The sequence below is a fragment of the Gymnoscopelus microlampas genome (genome assembly GCF_963454915.1).
Source record: "Gymnoscopelus microlampas genome assembly, chromosome: 6".
NCBI classification, from domain to species: domain Eukaryota; kingdom Metazoa; phylum Chordata; class Actinopteri; order Myctophiformes; family Myctophidae; genus Gymnoscopelus; species Gymnoscopelus microlampas.
In genome coordinates this window covers 13918015-13936113 of record NC_139943.1, presented here as the reverse complement: position 1 = coordinate 13936113, position 18099 = coordinate 13918015, and the positions used below count along the sequence as shown (strand labels likewise).

Below are 18099 nucleotides of genomic sequence, written 5' to 3'. Positions count from 1 at the left end.
ACACACACACACACACACACACACACACACACACACACACACACACACACGGGGTCACCAGCAAAAGTGTTAATATACTGTAGCATCAAAATCTGTTGTACCACTTGAACCCTATATACATCGGCTTTTTGAAAGTAGACGATCTACAATCTCTACAAGCTTGTAAATCTGCAATTTTCAAAAGATATTTGGAATATTTTTTGAAACATTAGCAACACAAATCTTGTATAGGTGTCCTGTGGTGGCGGAATTTATAGATTGCCAAATATATGTATTATTATGTATTTTTCTTCCTTCCATTCAATCTCATTGAATGTCTAGTCAGCCACAATGTAACTCATTCTAACTTGACTGCAGCTGTCAATCTAACAGCTGACTCCCCCATGCTTACTCTTTACACTCTGTCAGCAAATCTGACCCCCCCCCCCCCCAAAGAACACCAATATTTACAAGCGACTTTGCAGACAAACAAGCTTATAATAAGCGGACTTGGCAACACTGCTCTTGATTCTCCTTGATTCAAAATACAAACACAGCTACTGTCCCTGTCTGACTGGGTCCTTATAGGTAAACCATTGTATGGCAAGGCAAGTAAAGGCAAGAAATATTAATAATGTGAGTAGTACTGCACATTTCAAAGTATGTATTTCTTTTCTGTCAACACTGTCACCAATTATATTTCTATTCTTTTTTCTTGTGTTTACAAGAGACTGGTGGACTACTGTGGCTTACATAGGAGAATACACAAAGACGCTTTACTGTTCTTTGAAGCTTTGATGTTGTGTGTGCTGGTGGTGTTATGATGACGATGAGTGACAGTGGCTCTCTCTACCACGTCAAGGAAGTGAATGTAACAGCCAGCAGGTTTACAAGCGAGTGGGAGCAACTTGTAAGAGGCTATTGTCTTCATGTTGAAAAGACAAGGACAGCATTGTGTGTCTGACTCAGAGGAGGACAGGCATGCATCATATATAAAATTATTCGATGATAAATACAGTATTTGGCTGTAAACAGGGCTTCAACAGATCAGGGGTTCCCAACGCTTTCCATGTCAAGGACTCCCGAATAGCCATATTTACACAGACAGAGCCTGTGGCCACATCTATTGCAAAATGGCTTTAAAATATATAGTTAAAATAGCCAATCTACAAGCTCAGACCGCTTCGCCTCGCGATGCGTTGTGAGCTTGTACATCTACTATCTTGTACATCTAAGATTTTTTAAAGGTTTAAAGTGTTTAACGAGGTGTGAGAGTTGGAGAATATTGATCCACTTTCATGGTGCTTACATAGGAACAAGACAACAGCGAGATAACATGCTGAAGACATTACCATATAACACTGTGCTAAGTTATGGCCATGACTGGGTGGGGGAAAATATATACAAAATATTTTTTTGATGTAAATAAAACTATGAAAATAGTATTATCTACAAGCGCGCAGCGCGTCGCATTACGACACTTTGTGTTGTGAGCTTGTCGATCGGCTATTTTCACTACTTTTCATAAGAGGGGGACTTAAGTGGTTAACATGCTCTCTCTCTCTCTCTCTCTCTCTCTCTCTCTCTCTCTCTCTCTCTCTCTCTCTCTCTCTCTCTCTCTCTCTCTCTCTCTCTCTCTCTCTCTCTCTCTCTCTCTCTCTCTCTCTCTCTCTCTCTCTCTCTCTCTCTCTCTCTCTCTCTGCACAAATACTGAAGTTATCTAGTCATGTCATAGTTCGGTCCGTTTGTATGTACACTCGTGTGTGCGTGTGTGTGTGCGTGCGTGTGCGTGTGCATTGGGGGTCTCAGCTTTTGTCAGATATAAATAAGAAAGGGAGGGGGGGAGAGGCACAAGGATAAACGGCTGTGATCTGGATCTTTATGTGGAAAGGATCCAGTGGAGGTGGATCAGGCATCGACACGGATGCTCTTCCAGGCACGTGCAACAGACCACAGGGCAGACCGAGGAGCAGGTGGGGGGATTATACTGGATCTCCATTCTGGCCTGGGAATGAACGCCTTGGGATCCCCCAGTTAGAAGGAGATAATGCCAACACACACATCCACGCACGCACAATATATTTATATATTTATATATATATATATCTCATTGCTAATTAATGTCCTGCTAGATCATGCTACAGCATCACACAAAAGCATCAAAAGTAGCAGATCCACAAGCTGCTTTTGCAACCTTTGAATTTGAATCCTGAAAAGTAACAGTGCACACTGTATGTATGTAGCTCTCTGCGGAACCAGTGTAGCAAAATGTGACATATTAATAAGTAAATATTGCACTGTATAGACACACACACACACACACACACAATATAATTACTATAATTACTATTATATTTACTTATTAATATGTCACATTTTGCAACACTCTCTCTCTATCTCTGTGTGCACAAATACTGAAGTTATCTAGTCATGTTGCTCTCTGCGGAACCAGTGTTGCAAAATGTGACATATTAATAAGTAAATATTGCACTGTATAGACACACACACACACACACACACACAATATAATTACTATAATTACTATTATATTTACTTATTAATATGTCACATTTTGCAACACTGGTTCCGCAGAGAGCAACATACATACAGTGTGCACAAGCACACAGAAACAATAGGCCACATACAGTATGAGCTATAAATCAAAGAGACTGCAAACTGCAAATACTGTACAGCAAGAAATAACTGGGATTGTACTTTAAGGAGTACTTCAACAATTTTCAAACGTAGTGTATCTTCATGTAATTTGTCCTCACTAACGCATGCATGCGCGCATGTGTGTGTGTGTGTGTGTGTGTGTGTGTGTGTGTGTGTGTGTGTGTGTGTGTGTGTGTGTGTGTGTGTGTGTGTGCATATGTGTGTGTGTGGGACGTGTGTGCGGTAGAGTGAAGTGGACTGCAAACTGCAAATACTGTACACACAGCAAGAAATAACTGTGATTACTGTACTTTAAGGTGGTAGTGCATCTTCATATAATTTGTCCTCACTAACTCACTGCATGTGCGCATGTGTGTGTTGGGTGCATGCATGCGTGTGTGTGTGTATGTGTGTGTGGTAGAGTGAAGTGGATGTTGGGGTTCAAAGAGTACATTCATCTGGGGAAATGAAACCTCCCATCATGTTCAGAGACAGGAGTGTCTCTGATGTTGCTTTCTAGATTTGCTGAATGAAGATTTGTATATCGTACATAATTAATGCAACCTGAGAGTAGGAGAACGCATGATGAAATGCTTTGATTTCAGAGCAATATGAACTCATACTAATCACATTATTACCAGGAAATATAGGCTACAAACAGTTTTTAATGGGTAGGCAGTTGCAAACAACCACAGATTATAACTCTGAGAGATGGACCCTTATGGGTTGAATTTTAACACTCTCAGAGGTGAATTACCACTCAGGATTTTGCTGTTTAGAGGTGTGCACAGTTTAATGGACTTGATTGCTCCCTAGCCCAGGCAAACACCTACGCAAAGCCACTACAAAAGAGACACAGAAAGAACTTTTTCTATCAGTCTTTGAATCTTTATTCTAGTCTGTTCACAGTGCTGAGGTTTGTGGGTGAATACTGTATCTTGACCCAACATTTGGACGAGGACATGTCCAAAAGTCTAACTATTGGTCTGCCTGAAGCGCCCAGGGCGCTGCACCAAAAAACGCCAGACGGTGGGAACGCTGAATCGTGAAGCTTGAGCATTGGAAAGAGGAGTGCTGCGAGGCATCTTTAACGTAGAGAGGCATGGCAGACAGGCGCTGCCAGCTCAAAAAACACGTTCTTTGAACATGGCAAGATAGTTTCACTACTTCACAAATCTGGTACTCCCCTCCCCAATACTGTTCATGACATCAGTTAGGGTGGTCACACTTCCTACTCTCCCCCACAGCCCCCCAGGAATCAAAGCATTACGGGGCATTTCAGGGCAGCCTGTAATGACCCATTAATTCTCCAGCTTTTGACAGGCCATGAATTCTGGGATAGCACCGCTGCCCAGGGCTAAGAAGCTGTTAACGAGATCCATTTGAATTTTTACACATTTTCTACTTATCAGTGCAATAAAACTATACGAGGAGCAACAGTTAGCACTTTCATAAATACATTTGAAATCTGAAATGTGATTTTACGGCCATGCAGTCTAAGTGATACGCAGGTATTGGCCATATTTCTCCATAAAAACACCAAATGACAGTATGCTCACTACTTCACTCCCCTGGATTTGTCATACTGTGGCTGTCAGGCAGCCATCCACATGGCTGTATCTCCATTTCTAAAGCGGATCGTCCCAATCCTTGATTCTGATTGGCTGATTCCTATGATAAATTATTCTATGATATACAGTATACACCTTAGATCAGCTTACTGTATATCAGTCACAGGTGCGTTATTTGTTTCTACTCTGATTCAGCAAAGACCAGCCGAGAAGCCACTGAAGTGTGCAGTATGTGGGGCAATTTCCTGAAATGTAACATGGACATCTGTCCAACCAACAGAGACAATATAATATAAACATAGAAATTTAAATTAGATTTTGGTGCAGCTCACATGATCCAAATACAATATATACATTCAAAGGATCAACTTTTCTTCATATTTTGTACTGATTAATGTGGGACTTTGAGCCTTGAGGAAGGTCCTGTGTGACCCAAACGTCAATGTTTAATACATTCATTGCAGAGGTGTTCCAGTGTGGAGTACGAGACCTCACCACAACTTGTTCAAGGACTACAAGGTTATTTTAAATGATATAGTTGTTCATCTCGGCCTACTCTGTTAATAACTAACATAAGTCATTTCACGGATGAGACTCCTTCAAAATGGTTTTGCTTTTAACCTTTATAGCCCTTTGTCACTGAGCCCGAATAAAACACACTGTCAAATAGTTTGTTTGGGAATGGTTTGTTTCTGTTATCCCATGGCTATAGTACACCGCAGGGTCAGCTAAGCATAAACCATTACTCCAACCTTAGCTAGGACGCGTTGCGAGCTTGTAGATCTGCTATTTTCACAGTGCTAAACTGGTTAATGGCTGGGCTTCTCCTGTAGCACCACATTAGGTACCAATACCTCTTAAAGAGTCTAAGAGCCCATATCCTATGTTAAAGTATCCTAGTCTAATAGCATTGAACTACTATCATACCATGGCCGCTGTTAGGCGTGGGCACCCATTAGATGTGGAATGCCCTGACAGACACCATCCATTAAAAGATATGAATCACTGGTTTCTTTCAAAACTGTCCTGAAAAATATATCAGGAGACCGCGAGGTGAGGTAATGCAAATCCCATAGAAAGTAGGTGCATTTACTGCCGCCGTTTTTCCATTTTCTCCTTTGTACATATAGTGTTCACTGTTTTGTATTTGTTGATGACATATATTATGTCAGGACTTTTTAGCCTTAAAGTCTGACTGTACCACGTGCTGTTTACATTTCTGACTAATAAAGTATTCAATCAATAAAAAATATTTTCTTAAATAGTGTTTATTTTCTTAAATAGTGTTTATTTTCTTAAATAGCCCCGGATCTCAACAAGAAATAATAATTAAAAAATAAAAATAAATTGTCCCCGATCTCTTCATCTGTCGTTCCAATCACGAATAAACGTCCCAAAAAATACATATTTTAATATGTTTTATATTTTTTAAGTTTGTGTCATCCTCCCTGTCTCATTACTACACATGTGATCTACTTCACAGTACCGGCTGCACCTGCACATGTTGTGGGGGCGAGGCCACGAGAGAGAAAGAGCGGCGCAAGGGTTACTGGGCTAGTCATTGTTGTTGTCTGGCAAGCTAATTCCGAGGCACCGCGCCGGAGTCATTTCAAGTGGTGGGCTATCAATACCTGTCCGTGTCCAAGGGGTGTAGTGCTGTAACAGCACACTGAACAGCGGACGCCTACACTGTTATGTACCGGCATACAGTACTACAGCTTGGTCAGGGCCAGGGGTGAGCTGCCGGTGGAGCACAGCTCCACTAACTTTGAAGCTGCATGCACGCCCGCACATGCACCATTGGCAGTTTTCGCACCTCGCTAACAAAACCTGCCAATTGACGCTGAGTGTCACAGCGTTAATTAACATGAATGACCGACCTGGTTGGATGCATATCATATCAATGGTCCATTGTGTGACCTGCGAGTCTACTGTAGGTGTCAGATTTCTATCGGGAAGCAATCAAAAGAGTTGGATAACAGTGACTGATGGATTCATGAACTCATTAAATTACAGAGGTGACATCTGCAACACTAACGTTTCCCCATTATGCAAGTAAATAGAATACAATTTGATACACAGTATATTGTGGGTTAATAAATAGGCCTACATGTTAAAGAGGTTATTTCAATCGGCGGTCGCTCACGTGCGCATGTACGCGTGTGCACGTGCGCACAGCGTAGCGCTCCACTAGCTAAAAAATTCACTGCACAGCACTGACTTTGGTAGCATTCAAGAGCAAGAGAAACATGGAATGCACATAACTCGAGACCCAAAATACTAGAGATTTGATGTCTCCCCGGGACCCAAACTAGTGAAAATAGCCGATCTACAAGTTCACAACGCGTTGCGATGTGAGGCGTTGTGAGCTTGTAGATCTGCTATTTGAACTGCTTCTTAAAAGTTTGTATTTATTGTTTTTATGGAATTTCTTTAATTCTTGGAAAATGTATGAAATGTCTTTTTACTTTCTGAAAATGTTTGTTTGTTTTTTACTTTTAGATTTAAAAAAAACAATAATAACATTAAAAAGAATTAGTAAACAAAAAAAAAGGGATATTTCATTGTGACCCGTAAAAACGGATCCACGACCAGTGGTTGGGAAACTTTGATCTAAGGACCCTCTCCAGACAATGGCCATTACCGATTGGTGCCCAGATGACATATATATGTAAATAGCCATGTATAGCCATGTACTGTATATAGCCACCTGTCAGTGACCTGTTAGTGACCTAAACTTTGCTTATAGCACATTTTTTCAACTCAACAAATGTTTTTAGAGCTTGTTTGGCATTATGCTTAGGACAGTAGAGGAGAAGAAAACAGGAGGAGAGAGCAGAGCTGATGAGCAGCAGTGTGACACACACATGATCATCATCATCAAAAATAACTACGTTGCATGAGAACTCAAATTGCACTCGCTTGTTTATTTTGATTTCATGTTGCGAAAGTCATTTCGCCTGATGAGCACCTTCATGGTCGATACGTTGCCCTTGTACTAACTTTGTCTGGGAGATATAAGTCGGTGTCTTTGATTCCTGTCTTTTTATCCAGCGCCTGGTCTAAAGGTACAAGATTCAACACAAACATGGGAAAAAATGCAAAAAAAAGACTACCCAAATAAAATACCGGAGCACTCGAATGGGTCTGCATGTTTTTATTAATTTGCAGGAGTGACTGACGTTTCGACTAGCGTCTTGGGGAAAATGCATTCTACTATTCTGCAACCAAAATGTGGAATGTACTACCAACAGCCATTAAAAGTCTCGATTCCCCATCCACTTTTAGCTTGGTAAAACTGACCTGAAAATAATATAATTGGACTTAGGTAATACCTTCCTATCTACCTTGCCATCTACCTATCTTGCCCTCAGAGACTCAAACAACACACTAGTCATCCTCTTCCCCTCGCCCCCACCTCCCTTTTTATGTAAATATGTCTAGCATTGCTTAGTGTTGTTGCTGATGTATAATGTATCGTATGCATGTATTGATGATGAATTGAGTACAATGGACCACAACAGAAACAAGCTCCCAGGGCTTTCTGTATATTGTATGATATATAGTATAGTGTATTATGAAGTATTCAATAATCAATCAAACAATCAATCAGATGTCAACACGATCTCCTCATTTAAATGTTGTGAAAGTCAGCCTATATATGCACCTGAACAGAAATTTCTGGTAGGGCACAGTGTCTCACATCTTATATTCATTTCCGTCCTCAATTACTTGAAAATGGTGCAATTGTCAGGTTTAAATCTGAATGTTTCTGAGCTGGGCTAAGCCTCCAAAGTATCAAAATCTTAACGCCCCTGTACCATACGATAATATCCTATCATATAGGTTAATCCATCCTCTACAACAGAACAGCACTACTGCCATAACATCAACTGATCACCCAGTGTCTGATCATTTGGTCTAATGTACATACACTGTCTACAGGAATCATTATACAAACAAGCACTTAAAACGTTAGACAAGACTGCGTTCAGGTTTCATCATCGCCAATATCCTAAAGAAGCATAATCTGCTTAGCTGGTAAAACCTCATCAAATACAAAAATGTCTGCCGAGATTATAAGATTATGTATGGTTTAACTCGCACTGCTCTCTCTCCTCTGTCCGCTTTCATCAACTTCAAATCGGTGCAGTAGCACGGGAGGGGGGTGTCCCTTCAGAGCTACACATCAATGGAATACAGTCGTACGTACACACAGTTAATAAGAGAATCTCCATCATATTATTGATTCAACTGTAATAGATGGCTGACTGAGGACCAACAATGTTAACACTGATACTGTTTTTCAGAGGTGGAAAGTGACATTACATTTACTCAAGTACTGTACTTAGGTTCAATTATGAGGTATTTTTACTTTATTATTATGTCTCACAAAATTATAAAGTTACTTAAGCAATAACAATCATCCTTCCATACATGTATAGACTCAGGGGGGGGTCCCTGCTAGGGGTTTGACTGTATTACAAAGTATAGGAGAGGCAATGAGTTTCATCCTGGCATTTGCCAAGGCTGCCAAGGCAGAACTGCAAGTCAAAGCGAAGACTGGCCAATCACAGCGCAAAGTGGCCACTGATACCCCAAACTACATAGTGCTGCTTTAACTTGAGTATTTCCATTTTTCAATACTTCATACTTCTACGCCACTCCATCTCAGAGCACATTCATCCACAACAATTATTTGAAAAACTACTAAATAAAAACTAGTACCGGTACTTACATTTTTGTCACTTTAAAATATTTCGATGCCAATACTTTTATACTTTTACTCAAGTAACATTTTAATAGAGCATTTTATTTGTAAAAAGAGTATGTCTACCTTGTGGTATTGAGACTTTTACTTACAAAATCTGAGCACTTCTTGTGCCACCACTGATGTTTTGATCCACCTTTGACCACTTGAGCCCCATATACTTCATCGTACAACAAGAAGCGGAAATAGCAGATCTACAAGCTCACAACAATCATGTGAGCTTGTATATCTACTATATTTCTTTGAATTTTGACCCTTTTCTTTTTACAATTTTCTCTTATGATAATAATCATTATAGCATTATATATTAACATATAGCATCATTTCTACATTGCCCCAATGCCCTCCTTTATGGTTAAGTAAGTGCCTTCCTCGTGTTATGGTTCCCAAGTTAGATGAATGTAATGGGTACAGTACTTAACACTTGCATGAGAGCTAGGAAAGCCTAAGCATTTGGGAATTATAAAATATGTATTTGGGACGAACAGAAACAGAAGCTAATTTAACTCTCTGCTTCAGTCACCCCTCTCTCTCTCTCTCTCTCGCTCTCTCTGTCGCTCTCTGTCTCTATCTCTCTACGCACACAACGTAAATTAATGTAAACAATATATTGCTTTGCTGGTCATACGGTCTGCTGGTGGAATATTGTGACTGGTTCTTGATTCTCGTGTGTACAAATGATCACCCTGGAGCATTCGCCTCAAACATGCCCATGTATGGACATGTATATATACAGTCCTCTGTGATAATTTACTGTATATATAGACAAATCCACAGAACGGCAATCATAACTGCGGTGCCAAGCGGGTGCCGCTCCGCACCGCGGCACCGCAGCTACATGCAGCGCTCTGTGGATTGGTCTATACAGTAGCTGTCATGTGATAATGTACAGTGATGACGTACGATATATTTACAGTAGCTGTCATCAGTGTCGTACAGTAACTAAGTACATTTACTCGAGTACTGTACTTAAGTAAAATGTTGTGATGTGACGGCATTGTGAGCTTGTAGATCTGCTGAAAACTTTGAAAACTTGAAATGGGATATTCTGCATAATGAATTCGGGACTTTTACTTGTAACAGAGTATTTTTACATTGCAGTATTGATACTTTTACTTTTTTTACTTTTACTAAAACATGTGAGTACTTTTTCCACCACTGGCTGTCATGTGATAATGTACTGTGATAATGTAATGTATATTTACAGTAGCTGTCATGTGTTACCTTTGGCAGTGGTTCTCAAACTTTTTCATGTCAAGGACCCCCAAATTGACACTTATTAGCCCGCGGACCCCTATTTGAAAATATATGCCAAGGCCCCCATAAGAGAAGATTTTTACGGCTCTAGCAGTGGTGTTCAACCATTTTAATTTCAAGGACCCCCAGTTTGACAAGCATTAGGCTACGGACCCCCATAAAAATGGCATTTCTATCTCTGGGACCCCAATTTATATTGTAAAATCAATGTTAATCTAACTCTGAGAGTGTAAAAATGGAACCAAATGGACCCGTTAGGGTCCATTTGGTTCCATTTGTACACTCTCAGAGTTACAGACCCATAAGGGTCCATTTGGTTCTTAACTATCATTTAGCTGGGTACCCCCTGGAACTCCCTCAAGGACCAATGTCCTTGTCTTTTTTCTGGAAATGCCCTTTAATATAACTTTTTTTATTGTTTGCTATATTCTCAAAGCAGATCAAGTATACCAGTAAGCCAGCAGCGTTGGTGGTGAAAGCAAACAAATATGTCGAAGCTTCAATACATTCACAATAACTTCATGCCTACCACAATAATAAATTATGATTAAAATGTAAAAAAGAAAGTAAAAAAGAAACAAAAACAACATCTAATTCCTTTACATACTTCTTTGCCCAAGCAACAGGGAGCCACAGGAGAGGGCCTAAGAGCCACATGCGGCGTGTTGATTTTGACAGAATTTTTTTATTTAGTTTTAGTCATAGTCTTTTGAATAAAATTCCATCTAGTTTTAGTCATATGTAATATATGTATATATTTAGAAATGTATTTTGCCGGGCCTTGATGGCTGATTTTACACTTGGTTGTATGCTGAAAATAGCCGATCTACAAGCTCACAATGCGTTGTGCTGCGACGCGTTGTGAGCTTGTAGATCGGCTACTTTCAGAGCACAACACCTGAGCGCAACCAAGCATTAAATGACTTGCCTTTTAGTTCTACTGGATCTCTTCTCCACTAGTCCCTCACTAACAAGTCTAGTTTTTATTTATTGACGAATTTGTCAATATATTTAGTCTTAGTTTCAGTCATCATAGTTTAGTTTTAGTTTTTTTTTCGTCAGTGAAAAAAGGTAGTCGCCGAACATTTTTCGTCATAGTTTTAGTCGAGGAAATCAACACTGACCTATGGCCATGTAGTCCTCGGCGTCGCCAGGCAGCAGAGTGGCGAGCGGGCCGGCGTACAGCAGAAGGCCATCCTCCTCCTCCGTCATGAACTCTACGGAGAGATGGCTATCGAAGCACGGCCTCACGGGTGGAAACCAGGCATAGCCGCCGTTGCCATGGAAACTACGTTTTGTCTGCTGGCACTCTGGACCCTCGAGCTGCGGGGGGCACCGGCACCTGTAAGCACGGGAAGACAAGAAGAAAAAAACGAACTTCAACCAAAGAATGAATGAACGAAAATGTACAGTAGATTGTGCCGCAGCGCCAGTTTTCCCAAGAGGATGTAAAAAGGTCCAATTTGACACACAACACCAGCGCTAGCAAAGAAACCCTGTCAATGCAGGCAACCAGTGGTGGAAGTGCATTACTACGTACTTAAATACAATTTTGAGCTACTACCTGAGTGTGAATACCTGAATAATTTAGCTTATACTTCTACTCCACTACATTTCAGAGGCAAGTAGAGTACTTTTAATTGCGCTATGATTATTTTAACGCTTTAGTTACCGGTTACTTTGCAGGTTTATTATTATTTTTTAAATCACTTAAGCCATATTCTATACTTTGGCTATTCAAAAATAGCCGATCTACAAGTTCACAATAAATAATAAAAAATGTTGAATTGAAAAATTGAATTCAGGCCTTATACTCGTAACAGATTATTCCTGCATTGCTATTTTTTACTTCAGTAAAATTATCTGAGTACTTCTCCCAGTCCACTCGCCACGATGAACAGGTTGTCCAAAGTGCACAGAGGTGTTATCTCTACACACTGATCTCCTGCATTAGCCACGAAGCTCTGCATATTCAGAATTCAACACTAATTAATCAATTAAGTGTGAACGCGGCGCTCGCAGAGCTCCGTTCTTTATCTATCACACAGCTGCCTCGCCTCAGTCCTCTGGAGACGCTCCTGTCTGGCACCGACCACGTCTCTTTTGTTAGGGCTTAATTAATTCCATTTCTCTTACTATTGCATTGTGCCACCGGTCCGCCACTGCTGATTTAGTGACTTTCTCTCACAATCTCTCTCTCTCTCTCTCTCTCTCTCTCTCTCACACACACAATCTCTCTGTCTTTCTCTCTCACACTCTCTGTATCCCTCTCTCTACTGCTTTTTAAAGGTGTTATGAAGGTGTGAGGGACATTGGCTGTCTGATATATCACAGCCGACTCTCCTTTCACTTGCCTACTTCAATTAGTGGCTGAGTGGCCAGGCAGCTTTACTGCTCAGTTCGCTGCACGATGGGGTCGCTCGTGGAAAATAACTGATGAATAACTTACTTAACCATTTACAACCTGGCTCGCCTGTTTTGCCATATTTATCCAAATCTTCAAAGATGTTCCAATCATTTCAACACTTCTCAAACGTTTCCAAAATTGCCTTGTGAGCTTGTAGACATATTAGGGCTTAACCACTTGAATCACCACCATCCCTTTTCTGGGGGGAACATTACCCAAAAAAAAATCCTGAATTAAAAGCTCACAAACCATTGTGGGGGAGCTTGCCGAAGAGAAAAAAGCGGTCCAAATACAGTTGTAACTCAAGTCCGTTTTACCAGTGGTGGAAAGCAAGTACATTTACTTAAGCACTGTACTTAAGTAAAGTAGTGTACTAATAATCCACTACAATTATCTGAAAACCGTTACTAGTTACTTTGTAGATTTAGATTATTATAAAAACATATATTAACCACTTCAGACCTATATACTTTGGCTATTTGAAAATAGCCGATCTACAAGCTCACAACGCATCGCTTTGCGCATGTATTTCTACATTGTGGTATTGATACTTTTAAGTACAAAATGTGAGTACTTCTTCCATAGCTGCGTTTTACTTAGACTAGAGGGTTCAAGCAGTGGTGTTGTGGAGGCCACACGGGGTAGGACGGCGTGTGGCCAGTAATTTTTTCACGCGCAAGGTACGGCACAGTACAGTGCACGCACGTGCACGCTAGAATGTGCCCCCCCCATAGATTTACAAACCAAGTACCCAAATGGCTACCTTGCATAACAGGTTTACAAGTGAGTGTGATAATGTATCCTCAGATTCCTCACTCCTTGCATCTATAGGCTACACTGTAAGCAACACAGCATGTTGGCTTCGGTAGCTGCTGCTGCCAGTATCCTATCTGCACGCAGCAATGTCTCAGCCACCGTCAAAGAAGAGAAAGACACTCGTTCAAAGCAAACTTTTAGTTTCAGCTCTATAATTCATGGCATTCCTTGAATTTGTATTAGTTTAAAAAGACTAAAACTAAGCTAAAAAACATTTACTATACAAACATGTTTCCTAATTTAAGGTAAAATAAAATGTGTGCGGTGTGCGCGTGCCGTGACGTCATTAAAATACCGTCCTGCCAGTAAAAAAATCACCACGACACCGCTGGGTTTAAGTGGTTAAGTGGTCAAGGAGCGCCGCTGTCGCTGACATGACACGGGATGAATGGTGGCTTCCCTGACCTTTGCGGAACACATTTATACATGTGGCAATAGCAATAGTAAATATTAGCAATCCCAGAAACTCTGTGTCAACGTTCGACGTGCAGCGTGATGAGAAGCAACCCTTTCAATCACAGTGGGGGTGAATGAAAACGGACGGGAAAAGGCGAGGCAGATCTCATCCCATTCCTCTGCACTGATAATGTCAAAGCCATCTATTTTCACGGTGCGATTCAGGAAGCCTCTCTGTGTACCCAGGGCTGTTAGGGGAGCTGTTTCTCCCCCAGCGCTGTTTATTCAGAGGAGAGTCTCCACATGTCAGGAATGCTGATCCGTGCGTACGCAACAGCAGCACCCGCGTGCATACATATCGCCGATGTCGGGCGGAAACCTTGTATCTCCAACTTTGTAGTCGTAGTAGTTGTAGTTTTTAAAATGTTTTTATTCTGTGAATTAATGCCCTAATTCGTCGCGTAAGAGTGTCGTGCAAACATAGCGGAAATAGCTGATCTACAAGCTTGTAGATAGACTATTTCCGCTGCTTTTGAAAAAATAAGTCTTTCTGTGGGTGTTATTTATAGTGAACCAATGAAAACTATTCAAACGTTAAATAATAACTACATTGAATCCATTGGAACACAGGTTATTTTTTTCCATTCCTTGAAAAGTACGCGTTTTGATACAAGGTTTCCAACCGACCGCGACGATATGAAAACACACGCACACAAATGCTACAACAACTACACTCCTTCATGTGACACAGGAGAGCAATGCCGATCCCCAATCTAGCAGTTCCAGGGCATGTTTTTCATACCGCTGACTGACAATATCTGATTAGACTGGCTGTTAGGGTCGTTCTGCACAGGATAGAAGCGGAAATTGGACTCTTTATGCCTGTAAGGTATTCACACGAGGGAACACATACTGTATGCTTCTTATGGTGCAGCATAAGGGCTTTTTCAACAGCCTGCATATCAACTGTAGTCAATCAAATGAGGGCCGATTAGAGGAAAAAAAAGGAGAAGAAGTGTAGATATGAAACACCCGAAAGATAGAACAAATGTATAGATGTGCATAACTGCTACACAGATGTATACATGTACTTTACGGCACGTACTATAAATCATACTACATTACCCACCTCAGCCCAATTCTGAACATTTACTCATTGTTCCCCCAGATGCTAAGTTATTTGTTTTCTGCTAACACTGAAGATGTATACATGCATATATCTTATCACAAATTTGAAATATCTGATACAAAATTACCTAATTCTAGACATTTCCTATTGCACATCCACCACTACTGCTAGGTTGTTGTTGTCTTTTTTGCTGCTAAAGTTCCTTTTACAGAAGGTTCAGAGTGTGGGTCTTGCCTGTGGCTTTTAACCGTGTCTTATCTTATTTTATTGTTCTTTTTATCTTGTGTATATTGTATTGCTGTTGTTGCACAGTCTTGCGGACATGTTGCATCAACATTTCACTGTTTGTACCTGTATGAGTGAGTGAAAAGTAAAACCTTATTGATTCTCTTGGAAAGAAAACCTCATCTACGACAAACCTTGCATGTTCATGTACACAATAAAAATTACATCTTAACATCCACCGAGTTAACCACAATGAACCCTATAGTAATCGCTAGCCTCGCGTTCAGGGTCTAGTGACGCTGTCGAAGGAGGAGGTTTTCTCGATTGAAAATCTAACCGGCCCAATGGGGATTGGGATTATCCAGTATGAACCAATCGCCAAACAGTTCCACTTTGGCCACGCCCCCATCTCAGAAAACGGCTGCACTGAGAGGGCTTTCAGACTGAATAATGGAGTGAAATGAATTGAAGCTATAGCGTCCCTATTCTAGGCATGTCCTAATACAGTAGGCGTGTGTCATAATAGACTGCGAAACTAGCACATCTACAGTTGTGAGCTTTTCGCTATTTGTCCGGCAAATTATATAGGGTTAAAGTGGTTAAATGCACACTCCCTGCTGTGTGTAGATAGTATTCCGTTGGATTTTAAGAAGCTAGTTTCGCTAGCATACAGTGGAGGGGGCGAAGCAGCTATATAATCTCGCTGCCCCATATTTATTTAATCTGGGCATTAATGCATGCGATCAAATGAGCTGCATGCTGTTTCTTGTGTGATAATCTCCCCCAGGGGCCTGCGTACTCTAGGTGAAGGTTCTTGTATTGATCGCAGACGTTAAGTCAACATAGGCTTAGCATGCATGGCCAAGGTCTCAGCTAATAAGATTCATTTGAAAGTACAATATTATTCGCAGTGCAGTACGTTTAACACCAACAAATTCAATAAGAGAGTAAACAATCTAGCCTGTTGGGACTCTCAAGAGTCCCAAGTGAGAACATTTCAGTATCGCCTTATGCGGCTGTATCATTTAGAGGCTCTCAGAACATGTTTTCTTATCTTCACAGATAAATGTCCTGTGTACACAGTTCAGACCTCTGTGTCCTCGCTGGAGGAGCTATGAGTTCTAGATGTTGTCTCAAGATACCTGAGGGTACGAAAAGGAGAAGACACACAGACCACAGCATGTTGAGCCCTGTTGGCTAATATTCTTTAACCACTTAAAAGGGTATTTCACTTTAAAACATGTCTGGGGTCATTTTAACGTCTATCTGGCTTTTGTGAGACAGTTTTTAAGTTGCTTGATTGGTTATTTCATTTAAATGTCTCATTTTAGAAAAAAAGGAGGGAAAAAAATGAAACACATATCACAACATAACATTAAAACAGAAATATTATCAAACATAAATATCATACATAACATAATATCATATCATACATAACATCATACAGTCTACATTTCCCAAAAGGAAAGTCTGCCCAGAAGCAGGGATAAAACATAATCCCACTGTCCATAAACATTAGTGACTATGGGGGGCTATTAAAAGCAGGGCCGGATTAACCCTTCGTGGTGCCCTGTGCTACGACCCGTTTCGGTACCCCCCCCCGGACCGTTTTGTCAGCGGGGGGGAGGGTTTGCACGCCAGAAAAAAAATTACGCTTCACCAACGCATTTCACAGTTTCACCGCTCCTTCAGCAGCCGTTGCTTCTAGATTTCAGCGCTTTCATTGCCCTGTGCTTCAGCACCTAAAGCCCTTCCGTTAAGCTGGCACTGATTAAAAGCAGAGGTATGGATCTCCCCCCCCCCCCACGCAAATCCAACCTTGGGAGCTTGTACTAAAAATAATTTCATCCACTCTTTTACACCTACTAATACATTGAACTTAAAGGAAGTCGAGATTAGAGATGGCTAGGATTTAATCGATTAAAATTCTGCTTATCGATTCCGGTTCTTACCGATTCCCCAGTAGATCAAATCTCCTGTTTAGAACAAGAATATCTTCATTCTTTTACTTATTAACATAGTATTTACACAGTGGTATTACTGTATATATATTACTATATATATATTTTTTTTTAAAGAAACGTTTGAGAGCTACTGATTTAGAAGGCACTTGTAGAATCGACCTCAAGTCCTAAAGGAGTAGTTCACCCCAAAAAAATCTTGTTATCTAGCAATTACACACCCAATGAAGTCTTGAATTCATGGAGATTTTTTTTTTTTTGTGGCATTCCTAAGCCAATGATTTGATGACCGGCGGTCTCTCCGGTAGGAGACTCAAAGAGTCTCCTTTGAGTCTCCTTCCGGGATACATTAGCATCTTTCCGTCGGTAATCAAATTATTGGCTTAGGAATGCGACATAAAACAAAACAATCTCCATGAATTCAAGGCTTCATGGGGTGTGTAATTGATAGAAAATAAGTAATGTTTTGGGTGAACTACTCCTTTAATGGGTTAAACATGGCCCAGCCCTACCTGTATCCACTCTGGGTGTCGACGCAGGTTCCTCCGTGGAGGCAGGGGTTGACGGGGTATGACGCACACGGCTGGTGGACCAGCTCCCGGGCGGCACAGCCGCACACGGCCGAGGTCGTGGCCGTCAGCGCCACCAAGGAGAAGCTCCCCACGTCCAGCAGGGTGGGCGCGTCGCCGACGCTCAGCTGTGTGAAGCAGCCACCGGCTGCACGGCAGTCGGCGGCGAGCGCACACTCATCCACCTGCACCTGGCTCACGTTCACACGCAGGATGGACTGCAGCTGTGGAGACATCATTATCTCATCATCACCACATGTGGTCAAATAATAGGCTTTCACACACTGCAGATGCACAAATATACGGTTACTTTCAAACTGCAGATACACACAAATATGGATACTTTGAAACTGCAGATACACA

The 18099-nt window shown here is 41.1% G+C and overlaps 1 protein-coding gene across 1 annotated transcript in view; it reads right to left on the bottom strand.

The window, feature by feature from the left end:
* LOC311047275 (neural-cadherin-like) overlaps positions 1 to 18099 on the bottom strand; it is a gene marked incomplete at both ends in the record, with an annotated part of 231151 nt that overhangs the window by 40574 nt on the left and 172478 nt on the right. Inside the window, 2 exons of the mRNA XM_084059930.1 lie at positions 11358 to 11575; positions 17680 to 17960. Coding sequence (XP_083916056.1) covers positions 11358 to 11575; positions 17680 to 17960 — 499 coding nt within the window. The remainder of the gene's footprint in view (positions 1 to 11357; positions 11576 to 17679; positions 17961 to 18099) is intronic.